Genomic DNA, 12355 nt, shown 5'->3' with positions numbered 1-12355 from the left:
CTCAGGGTGGGGAGTGGGAGGGCAGGGTAAAGAAAGGTTTTGACAGAAGATTTAGAATGGCTCCTTCGAGAACTTGGAAATTCCCCTTCCCCCATTATGAACTGAGCTATAACATGGAGCCTTCATAGAAATGGGGTATGGTGAGGACTGAACTAATAATGAGAGTGTGCTTAGCTTTAATTTGGATTAATAAGGTTTAATAGTGTTAAGTGGCACAACCTTGTAAAAGTGATACTACAATTTATATTTATTTCTAATGGGCCTCTGGCTGGACTTCGGGTTTGGTTGGGGTCAAAGCCAGTTTGTTCTTAAGATGAATTCATTCTGATGCTTGACACCCCCCACCCCCTTGTCCATTTAGAAGCCTGGCTTCTAAAAGTCAGTGTACCATCTGTTTGGCCCTCAACTAACAATTAAGAGTAGGCTATAAGGGAGGATTGTCAGTATTTTGAGTGGCAAGAAAAGCCACAGTCATTTTGTCTTTGCACTTTGGATACTGAAATCTTCCTGTGTAACATAGCTACATCTAGATAAATATGAGCTTTTTCTTCTATTAAAATTATTTCCAATGTCTATCAAAATGCTTTCTTTTATAGAATGTTTCTGACCCATAGTGGCCTGTAAAACATGTATTTGGAATAATATTTGGAAAAAAGTAAATAGTTTTTTCAAAATGAATGTGAGGTTGGTTTTCTTGCCCTGGAAGGTAACCTTAAATTCCTTTTTTTTAGGAAATATTTTTCCTCAAAGTGTCATGAGTCTATCATTCATTTCTCCCCTCCCCCATCACCACCTTCTCCCAACTTCACCACCACCAGGAGTTTGTTTCTTTGTTTCAGTCTCTTTCATTGTCCAAATTGAAGTCCTAGATTTTTCCTGACTCTTACCCTCTTGTTTGAAGAAACGACTTGAAACAAAACACAAACTTCTTAAACAAGTCTTTAGGGACCAGAATGGTGCAGAAAAACAACATCAACAGCAACAACCCAAACGATTCTGTCTGGCTCACTGCCTGGAACATCCCTCACTGCTGGAAGTGACTCTGGAGTGAGCTGGGATGATTAACTGAGGGCACCTGCACTTGGAACTCTGAAGCTGGTGAACAGAATGTATCTGAGATTGAATGTAAACAGTGGCAGGCTTAATAGAGGGGAGAGGAGGCAACCTACTGGCTTTTTTCCCAGGAGGTGGCAGCTCTCGCAGCAGGGCCCATCTGCCTCAGCAAATTGACAGAAGATGGGTCCCGTCTCCCCTTACCCCCTTTTACACACACACACACAGGCCTGTTAACATTTTGTTGTTTTTTTTAACTTTGTCCTAGGTGCCATCTCCTTTCTATGTCTCTGCAAGCCTAGTGTTGACCTGGCTCCATATTTGCTGTTCTGTGGTATCTCCCCAAGGTGCATTTTAAGTCACTAATGTAGAGGAAGTAAATGGATTGTATAATGTGAGTGAAGGCAAGATGACGCTATGCAGGAACTGATGGCCCATTAACGAAAAAGGAAATGGTCCTGTGTGTCAAGTGTTGGCAGCCAGTTGCTCAGTTTTTGGGCTAGGCCAAGAGACCTTAGCCGTGAAAATAATTCTGATATTGGCAGAGGGAAATATGTACCAACCTTCAGCTTCTTTAACAGTACTTCATGTGGAACAGCTTGAATTTCGAGGGCTTTCTTAATTAAATTGTGCTCCCTTGATGTGAGATCTATGGAAGGGGCTTTGGAGTGGGTGTCACCCCACCTCCTGCTCCTAACCATGTCTGATGCTGCCTGTTACTCTGTCTTTAATGCAGTTTAGCTTTATTACCCCACTTGCTAATAGCTGGAATATTCACATCTTTAAATCCATTCACCTCCATCAATCTATGTAAGTCTCCTAAGTTTGATGCTTATTTAACTGGGCAAGCATTACATGGTTTGATTTAGCAGCAACAATTTGTGTTTATTATTGGTATTTAACGATTTTCTTCTTAAGAAGGTAAATTCTTTGCTTGCAGAAATAGAGGGCAAGAAGGCATCATGCATTTCCATCAGAGGACTATAAGGATGCTCAGTTGATTTACCGTGGGGAAAAAAGTCATTTTTGGCTGTGAACTGACGCTGTGGCATTGAAAAGGGGTCTTGAGTTCCTAAATTCATGCTTAAGTTATCAGGCAGCACGAAGTGACAAGGAGTGCTGCGTGAGTGCAGTGAGCAGAGATCCCAGGCTTGCTGTTTTTGTTTTATAGGGCTTCTCTGCCCACCTCATGCTTCAGGTAGGTAGACAGACGTACACACATGCATATACATATAGTATATGGTTTCCTATTGGAAAGCATTTGGGAGACCAACTGCTGTGCCTGGAATACTGACCAGTTTGCTTAATCATGCATCACCTTTTCTTAGATTCTCAGCAGGAGCGGGGAAGGGAGCTGCTGTGGCGTCCAGCTCTGAGAAGCAAGGGTGGCAGGCACAGAGTTCAGTGTTCAAGTTGGCACAGCTCACACAGTAGGTTCTCGATCAATGTGCTTTGATGGTAATCTCAGTTGTGACTCAGGCTTCAGCCACTGGTGCGAAAAGCTTTTAAGCGTGCAGAGTCAGGGCATGTTAGTCATCATGCTTTTAGTATAAACGGGCTTTGGAGAGTGGCCACTTAACCTAAGAATTTAGTAATTTAAAAAAATCTGCTCCCTGTAGCTGGTATATTTTGTAAATAAGTGAAGGTCCCAGGCCAAGAGGTCCTTAACTCGTGTAATTTATTAGACTCTCGTTTTCAGAGTCTGTATTTGTTGATGGTTTCTGTTCACGAAGTCAGGCTGAAGACAGCTTGACGTCACCAAGAATAACCTTGCAGTGTGTGGGAGCCTTGTCCTCTGCAGTCGTGTGGGATGGGAAAGGAGGCCACTTTTCAGGGACACAGAGTTGGAAGCAAGAATTTTTTCCTCTTGTATACCTTCTCCCTCTGTAACTTGCCAGGCTCCATTTAGTTGCACTGTTTTTATACAGCATTACTCTCGCATCTCACATGGCTGGACACCATCTGTGTCTAAGGCTTAGACACATGTAAATGGATATTTAGACTTCTCATAAAGCACTTGCCAGTTAATAATATCTTCTCTGGTCATCAGTGAAGATGGAATTAAGAACTGATTCCCCACAAAGCCTCTAGAAAATATAATATGGCGATTTACAGTATACTGGTTGCTTCCATTTATCATCTTATGTGACCTTGGCACACCCATAAGTGGTGGGCGGGATAGGTGATATGATCCCAATTGACGAAAAATTCAGAGAGGTCATTTGGCTCAAATTCTCATAAACTATAGTTTAGTTGGGATTAGAACCTGGAGATTAGGCTCCTGCTCTGGAGGTCAGCTGTGGCGCTTGCTACTTCAGACTTCCCCAGCTTCGTGGGGCCTGTTAATACATTATTAGGTGTGTAAATAATTCCACGCAGGGCTGTATGTGGATGTGCCTATGTGCTCTCAACAGATGACCCAGAAAGAGCAGGAAGGCCCAGGCTGCTGGGAAAAGCATTGGGATAGGAGAATGTCTTAACGTTGGCTTGTTGTCTGGTAGGATGGAGGACCTGGGCTCGGTGGTCTGGGGCTGAGCTCTGTGTGGAAGGTGGAGGATGAGCTGGCGGAGGAGGAGCTTAAGGTTGCTCCTGGTGGGAGTCTGTTTTCAGACCACCCGTGAGCATTTTGTGTGCTCCGAAGCTTCGAGCCAAGAACAGGCAAATCTCTGAGCGAAAGCCATCAGCCTGTTTTTAGAGACGTGTCAGCGGATTAGCTTATTGGCTTTCCCCCTGAGTGGCATTAGCTCTCACCCCGTCTCATGTTCATCATCTGGCTTTGAGTAAGAAGTCTTCAAGTGATCTCTCTTCAGCAGCCCGCTCTGTGCCAGGGCTTTCTGAGGGCTGTTCAGCTTTCTCCCTCTTCAACCCCAGGGCCCAGTGCTCTCTGAGAAGAGGAAGCCTATCTGTTGTGTATACACACCTGGGATCCAAACAATACTTGAGACCTCAGAGAAAAAAATCAGTTCAAAGGAGAATGAGTGTGTGGTTAGTGGCCTAAAGTCTTGTCAGAACGGACAAGTGGATCTGTCCTTAGGTGAGTTTTAAAAATGGAGTCGTTCTTGCTACAGAGAAAACTCTTTCTGCCTGTGAGATGATACCGTTGGTCCAGATTTTAGTAGAGTGAACACTACAAAGGGGCTGGGATTTTTCCTCCTTATTGGAAAGCAAAGCCTGTGGGTGGAGGTGCTTAACTGAGCCACCTCCCCTCCTCCCAGGGAGCTGGCTGCTCTCTCCTCCTAGGTTAATATACATCGACTGGGGCTAAATGCCTGATGCTTCTGGACAGAGTCCAGCCCTTCACAGAGCAGCCGCACTGTGGAGATACAGCTGCTGGCATTAAAGGGCTAAGCCCTTTCCAGCTGCTTTGCTTTAATGGGAACTGCCTGCAGTCAGCAGCTTAACGGTGCTGTCTTAGCCCGATTAGGAGGAAATAACTAATCTCAGCATCGTCTCAGGGCACTGGCCTGGAGGCTCAGGGGAAGGTAACCCGGTAGGGTGGGAAGTGGTTGGATAAATGGTGTTGGAGTGCTAGGTGATGATATAAAAAATGGCAGTCCCGGCTTTGGCAGGGTTTGTGCTTTGTTTTGCCTCTGTGAGAAAAGTGGGGTTCTCTTCAGTGGACTCCCTGGCGCTGAAGGAGAGGAGATGGTCGCGTGAGGGGCAGCCTGGGTATTCAAAAACTGGAATAGTAACGGATGCGCAGAGGAGTTGAGAGCATACAAGGGCAATGGTGTCCATCCCCTTTAAAGGAAGAAGACGAGAACCTCCAATGTGGTCCCCCCTTGGGCCTTCCATTCCCAAATCTGACTTAAAGAGCCAAGATTTGAAGGAGAAATGATCATTTCCTTGATTGTAAAATGCACTTAAAAATACAGTTTAATATCTGAGTATTGAGATGACTTATAATCAGTGGCATATAATGCAGTGCTTTTCTTTCTTAGTGGCTTGTACAATAGCGGTGCATCTTATTATCAACATTATTTGGGTTGGAAATGTTAGCTGTTCTTGGGAGATAGGCTGTTGGCTAGACCAGATGTGGAGGTGAGGGAAGCTGCTACTTAGCTGTGATCAGAGAAAGATTAAAATGGGGAGTTTACCCAGGTCTGAGGGAAGCTACAGTGTAGGAAAAGCGAGGCTCAACCCCAGGACGCTTGGCATGAAGAAGCAGAGGAGTAATTTGTGGGAGAGGATCAAAATCTGTCCCAGTCACGACCCCCAGAGCCCTCACGTGTGACCCCTGAATTGAGGAAGTGGCAAAAGAAGCCATTATGAATCAGTGAGGCTATGACCAAAATAATAGCACCTTCTGGTGGAGTTCTGAAATCACAGTATAGTACTGAAACATTCAGGGTTCTTTAACACAGAGGTGTTAGATAATCTGTGCAAACCTTTGGCTCACCAAATCCAGAATACCAGAGGTCTTTCCTCACTAGAAACTGGAAGGCCATGGTAGGGCACCAACAAAAAAGGGGACAGATGGCCAAGTTAAGGAACCTGTTGCCTGGAGATGAGATTAAAAATACAATTTTGCTTAAGAAAGTCTTCCTGCTTGGGTAGAGAGAGGTGTTCAAATAACTATGAAGTGATGTGTTCAGTGCCAGGACGGAGGTGGGTGCAGAGTGCTGTGGGAACTCAGAGGAGGGAAGAGCTGGAGGCTTCAGAGAGCCTCAGAGGTGATGACATGAAAGTGGGGTCTCAGCATGAACCGGGCGGCTCGAGAGGCCCGGAAACATAATCGGGGCTGGGGAAGCACCTCTAGGCTGGTGCTCCATAACCGGACACTGTCCTAGATTGCTGTCCTGGTCTCTCCTCTGACCCGGGGCTGGGCCCTGGCCTGGCTGGGCCTTGTTCCATCTGCCCACGGGGGTGCAGGGGGAGTTATTGGTCCCTGCCTCTGTCTCTGGCCTCCTCCACCCCCAGCTCTGAGAAAAACTGCCCCTTTATCTGACTTAGAGCTCTGAAAAATTTTCATCCTCCCCTTTTCTGCCCATTAACTGCAGCCTATTAATTAGAGTCTTTGGGCTCCCCACTTTCATAACCCCCTTCACTTACTGTGCCTCCCCTCTGCAGCTTTTACTAAATATGTGACTGCTCCTCAGTGTAGCTGCTCCCCCCTGAGAAGTGATTACGTGTCTATGCAGACCCCCTGCCCCAGCTGCCCAAGTGGTGACCCCTTGGCCGGATGCTTCATCTTGATTAGCCCTGACTTCTCCCCTCCCTCCGTCCCTCCTTCTGTCTCTCTCCTTTACTCAAGCTAAGCCTAGGGTATGGGGAGGAAGTGATCCCTTCTTTAGTAACAGCCTGGCCGTGTTAAAAACTGCAGGAGAAACAGCTGAGCTCATTGGCAGAGGGCATGGCAATCTACCATGATGATGGTGAAAACCACCACTGATCGAGAGCTGTGTGTCAGGCGCAGCGCTGAACACACGCGCCCCATGAGGTTCTTCCAGACGCTTATGAACAGACCCTGTTTTCCAGATGAGGAAAGTGAGGCTCAGGATCCTGAAGTGACTTGCTTAAGTTCATGCAGCTGTAAGTGCCTGAGCCTGTATGTAAACTCTTTCTACCCTCTCAACCCCTATTCTATCTTTACGTGGTCTTTTTTTAAAAAAACCTTGGTGCACAGAATTCCTTCAGGTCAAAGTGATTTTCTGTGGAAAGTGAAAGTCTCCGGATCGTCGTCGTGCTCCTCTTCTCTCAGTCCATGGAGCCCGAATGTGTCCCGGAGCCTGGCCCCTCCGTGGAGCCGCCTCCACTGTGCAGCGTGGTCCCAGATTAGACCTGTCCTCTTTACACCCGGAGGAGGCAGTGGCGGGGGCGCGGGGGGAGCGGAGAGGGGCTTCCTGCCAGCCAATGGGGATGCGACAGCCATGGCTCTGTGCTCCCATCATCTGCTCCTGCTAAGACAATCATCAACATAAAAGGCTAATTGTATTAATCACCAAGGCGCCCGCCCCGGGACCCCCTCCCTTTCGGGAGAATTATGAATTGCAATTGCAGATGGCTCCGCTGATTGAAGGCAGCGCTCAACGGGGAGAAGGGCCAGATCAGATTACACACCATTAATTAAAAACTTCCCCTGACAAAAGGGAGGAAGGGAGCGCACACCAAGGGTCTGCCTGGTTGGGTCTCTGCCCTCCCCAGGCTCCCGCCCCCCATCCAGGCTCAGGGGTTGTGCCTGTGAAGCGAAGCCCCTGGCTGGCACCGCTGAGATCGGCCCCCCACTCCCGAAGGCCAACCCTTCCCACATCCAAGCAGATGGCCGGCTGTCCTATTAAAAGGCTCCAGAGAAGGAGAAGCTAACCTTTGGTTACTCATTCCTGTGTCTAACTTTGGATACTCTTCAGATTCTAACCTAATTCCTCACCTCTCATGAAGCTTGTCTCCTCTTGCTCTATCTAGTCTGTTATGACAGGAAACAGCTTTAAAGAACTATTTGTGAAAATCGCCCCCAGCTTTCTCTTCAGGCAATCACCCTTACCCTCTTGTCCCGGAAGTCCCTGGGACAGAGGTTGCCCAGTCTCCTCTGGTGTAGGGGCGGGGGCTCAAGTGTGGCTGTGCACCCTCTTCCCAGCTCCCCTGACCTGCGAGCATAGGCTTCTCAGCTTCTGTCATCTTGGCTCATTTAGAGCTGTGACTCCTGAGTTCTCTTGACCAACTACCACCTCCCCTCCCCAGCCGCCCAGCCTCATTCGTTCATTCATTCATTCATCAAACTTATTGAGCACCCACTGCGTGCTTGGCTCTAGGGATGTGGAGATGATTTGTCTAGGAGCTTAAGAGCCTACTGCGGGAGCTCCACCCACCTGCCCCCTTCAACCTCCTAGTTCCTGCTTCCTTCCTTCCTCTGGCTGCAGTTTGTCTAAGCCCCCCTGGAGCTCTATTCTGGAAAATTCTAAGCTGGGAGCTGGGGAGACCTTGGGGGGCTGTGGTACCGAGCTGGGTGACCTTTAGCAAGTCAATCACACACACACACACACACACGCGCGTGCGCACGCGTGCCCAGCTGTCCCTGCTCATAAAAGGGCACGGGAAGCCCTGGGCTCTGAGAGATCATGAAGATGGATGAGTGGGGCCCAGCTTGGAGAGATGTGAGTAGTACTCTGCACTGATGATATTACAGAACACGGCTGCTGTGGCCACGAGCATTTAGGACTCAGCCACTGCACTATCACAGGCTGGGCCCTGTCCTTGGGAGACTTTGGCAGCCCCTCCCCTATCTCCAGCCCCTTGGGAGACATTGTGGAAAAGGACCTGTCTTTTTTGTGCATTTGGCTGCTCTATCGCAGGGTACCATAGTGACGGGCACGATAGAGATGAGAAGAACTGACTTATTGGCTTGTCTCTTCATTCCAGGGTCCCTCCCCAGCCTGACTCCTGTTCCCCCAGTCACCCCACACACACACTCACAGAGCTCCCAGGTCAGTAGGCCCAGGAGAGAAGAAGGCAGAGCCCTTGGTAAGTAAAGCAGATGAAGAGAAAAGCCTGCTCTCTTTTCCTTCCCTCTCAGTCATCTCCCTCTCCCTTCTTGCTTCCTTCCTCCTATTACCAACAGCAATTGTATTCAAGCCCAATAATTACAGTAACAGCAAAAATAATCATCATTTATTGGGTTTGTTTTTCTAGCATTTTAACCTCCAAAAACGTTTTCCAACCTCTTGTTTGTTTTAACATCAATCTCTGGGGGAGATTTTACAGCTGAGGAAGCTGAGATCCAGACAGGACCCCAAATCACAGGCAGAGTAGATTTACCGCAGCTTGTAAATATTAACAAACAAGGTGAGACTCAGATAATACTTCAGAGGCACTGAATTGCAAATCTTGGTTTCCTGGGTCATTCCTGAGTTCCTACCATCCTTGGGACGTATTCAACAGCTTTTTAGGGATCCTGGCAGGGCTGAGAATGAGGCTGGAGATGGCTTCTTCAGGCCCAGGTCAGGGACCGAGTGCTGGGATAGGACATTTCCCCTCTCAGCATTACTCTTGTGAATGGGGCTGTGGAGTGGAAGGCAGGAGAGCACCTGGGGAGAAAGGCCTGTCCGGCCTGAACCTCCTTTGCCTATATCATGCCCCTCTGCTGGCCGGAGAAAAGGTTCCTCTCTGTGTCAGCTCTTCCCAAGGGAGGGGCTCTCTGCTGAGCATTTGGAGGAGAAAGGAAGGAAGATCTATTGGGAGGGCAATCTCTGGCCTCAGGAAGCCCCCCGTCTGAGGGGGGAGCCACAGCCCCCGTCCTCATCCAAGAGCAGAGACATCCCTCTGAGGAGTGCAGAGGCTGTCCTAGGGCCTGATTCTTTTGGGAAGTCTGGCCCCTCCTCCCCAAGGGTGGGGTGAGAAGTTGGGATTCCCAGAGGCCCCCATAGCCCTCAGTCTCTAAGCAGAGTGTCTGTCTGGGCTCAAATTCCCTTTTCTCCAAGACATGGGGACCTGGAAGCCCAGGACCCCCACTGGGGTCCAGACAGATGAGAGACGGGGAGAGCAACCATGAATTCCCCCTGCCTCGCTCTGCTCTGTCCCATTCAGAGAGAGGTAGGAGGAGGAAACTGAGCAGATTTGCTTCCCAGATTCCATCTAGAAATGTAATGCCAGGGATCCCCCGCCCACCCTGTTAGGACAAGAGGCCAAGCCTCCCTACCCCACCTCGCAAGCCCCCCGCCCCCCAGGAAAGCCTGAAGTCTGGTTACACAAAGCATGCTGCCCGCTTTCAGGGCTCTTTTCAGAAGGTTGAGGGCAGGGCCCAGGTTCTATGCCACCTGACACACATTCTCCATTTCAGTGTCCTCTGAACTGGACTGGGATTCTTTCTTCTGGGGCTCCACCCCTTCTACCTCCTCCACCGCCGCAGTGCCTGTGAGGATGGCAAGTCGCTGGGCCAGGGTCTTGGTGTCAGGGAACAGGATAAAGTTGTAGATCAGCGAAGCCAGGACAGCCCCCGTCAGAGGTCCCACCCAGAAGATCTGAGGAGGCAGAAGTGGGTACCCTGCTCGTGAGCCGTCAGGACCATGGGTGGTTTTGGGACCCCACCTGCTTCCCAGTGTTGACTTGGTCTCCCAGGAACCCTGGAGCCATCCACGAGGTGGCAAATTTGAGAAGCACAAGTCCTGACCTCTCACTCGGAGTCCCCACAGGTGAAGGGACCTTGCCTCCCACGGGGCTGGGCCAGGCTCCCCGGCACCCCTGCCTCTCTCTTCTCGCCTTCCCCATTCCAGCCCAGAACCCTGGCTAGTGCTGTTCCTGTCCCTGCTGGTGTGTGTGAGTGTGTGTGTGTGTGTGTGTGTGTGTCTATTTCTGTTTGTCTTTTTCTTTATCCAAGTTTGGAAATTGGTCCAGCTGGAAGGAGTGAATAAGGAAACAGCCAGGACTTGAGGCCTGGGCCAAGGCTGCAGCTCCTGCCCTGGCTCATTTCTTGCCAGTCCACTGGGTACCTCGGACTTTTTGAAGCTGGAAAGAAAGGATACTGGCCCCGGTCTTCTGAGCTTCGGGAAACCTCCACTGGGGGTCAAGATAGTCTGTGGCAGGGGGACTTGTCTCCCCAAGTGTCTGTGGTCCTCCTGCTGGTGAAAGTCCCTATTGCCACTGGAGCCCTCTCCCTTCCCCTGGCTGCCAGCAGAGGGTCTCACCCAGTGGACTGCGAACTTCCCGACGATGACAGCAGAACCAAAGGAGCGGGCTGGGTTCATGGAGCAGCCGGTGAAGTAGATCTGGGGAGTGAGTGCAGGTCAGGGCGTGAGGAGGCTGAAGGCAGGCCTGGGAGGGGACAGTGCCCTCCACCATGGCTCAGAGTCCCAGCCCCAGACTTGGCCTCTGCAGCACCCTATCCGGGGCCTGGAGTGCGGGGCACAGCCTTGGCCCCAAGACACGAGGGCTCAGGGAAGGACACTTCCTCGCCTTCAGGGCCCCTGCAGCCTCCCCAGGGAGGGACCAGTGGGTACATGGGCCCAGTGTCCCCTTTGCCCCTTACCCCAAAGAGGTGGCCCACTGCCACAGAGGCTCCAATCGTGGCAGCTGGGGAGCCAGTAGTCTGTCTGCTGTCGGTGGAAGCAAAAACGCAGAGCACAAGCTGCAGGGTCAGGACTAGCTCCACTGCCACCGCCTGGCCCGTGGAGACGCTGCTCCGGACCTGTGCAAGGGGGTTACACTAGAGCCAGCGGGCTCTGCCTGGGGTTGCTGACCCCTTGGGCCTCATTTCCTCACTGTAAGGGGTGAGAGGCCTCGCCACCGCCAGTCCCAGGACTTAAGGAGCTAATGGGCTGAGGAGAGCTGTGTGGTGGGGTTCAGGTGAGCCCCAGACACTTGCCCCCTGCAGAAGCGAGTGGCGCCCCTCCCACTACACGGCTCGGTTGGGGCCAGTGGTTCGGGGGAGGTGGGGGCTCAGGACTGGTGGGAGCAGGAAGGCTGGGGAAGCTAAGATGCACGATGCACGTCTGCAAGCTGCCTGGGAGGGGCTGTGGGTAGGAGTGGAAGGTGGGGACTCAGGGAAGTAAGTGGAACACAGATGTTTAGAGGAATCTGGGGGAGTGAGACAGGCCTCGGGGTGCCGGGGAGGGAGGGACATGGGACAACAGAGGAGTGGGGGACGTGGGGTGGGCCCGGGGAGGTGAAGTGCGTGCAGGGTCCCCTGCTGCTACCCACAGCTCCACCTCTCCCCACCTACCCCCACCCTTAAATGCCTGGTCCTTTTCCGACTCCTGTCCCTTAGCGTGGCTTCTTCCTGCTCCCCCTGTGCCTTGCACCACAATCCCATTCCTGCTCTCCCTGCACTAAGGCCACAGTCATTCCCCTGGGTCCCAGGTCCCAGCCCAGAGCAGGTGTGGAGCACATGCTCTGTTACCTCCCTGTCCCCTCTCCTCCAGCCTGGCCCTCCCCCCTTTCCACCTGTATGGACCTGCCCCCTCCCCCTCCCTGCACCTACCACGTTGACCCCAAAGGTCTCTCGGATGTCCCCGGGCGTGACCCCGTAAAGCAGAGCGGCCCCCGCTGTGGCCCCTGCCAGCTGGGCAGCCACGTAGGCCACAGCACGGGGCAGGGAGATTTGGGAGCCCACGAGGAAGGCCAGCGTCACAGCAGGGTTGACGTGGGCCCCACTAGCCTTCCAGGTGATCTGCACGATCACAGCCGTGGCCAGGTTGAAGGTGATGGCAATCTGCAGAATAGAGGGAAGCGCCAAGGGCCATCTCAGAGCCGAGCCCACGCCAAAGAACACGTACAGCCCCGTGGCCAGGAACTCGGCAAACAGAGCCTTGCTGATGGTCGTCCAGAGCCGGCACACCAGCATCTTGGCCAAGCTGCGCCTGCCTGACTCCAT

The 12355-nt window shown here is 51.4% G+C and overlaps 1 protein-coding gene across 1 annotated transcript; it reads right to left on the bottom strand.

Moving 5' to 3' along the window:
- Nucleotides 1-9794: 9794 nt before the first annotated feature.
- AQP6 (aquaporin 6) lies at nt 9795-12355 on the bottom strand (the record flags this gene model as incomplete). The annotated part of the gene is made up of 4 exons (XM_079714202.1): nt 9795-10007; nt 10671-10751; nt 11012-11170; nt 11963-12355. 4 exons carry the CDS (start codon nt 12353-12355, stop codon nt 9795-9797), a joined length of 846 nt encoding a protein of 281 aa, XP_079570328.1.

The sequence above is a fragment of the Hyperoodon ampullatus genome (genome assembly GCF_949752795.1).
Source record: "Hyperoodon ampullatus genome assembly, chromosome: 11".
NCBI lineage: Eukaryota > Metazoa > Chordata > Mammalia > Artiodactyla > Ziphiidae > Hyperoodon > Hyperoodon ampullatus.
The sequence above is the reverse complement of the archived record's forward strand: the minus strand, read 5'-3'. Positions and strand labels throughout refer to the sequence as shown.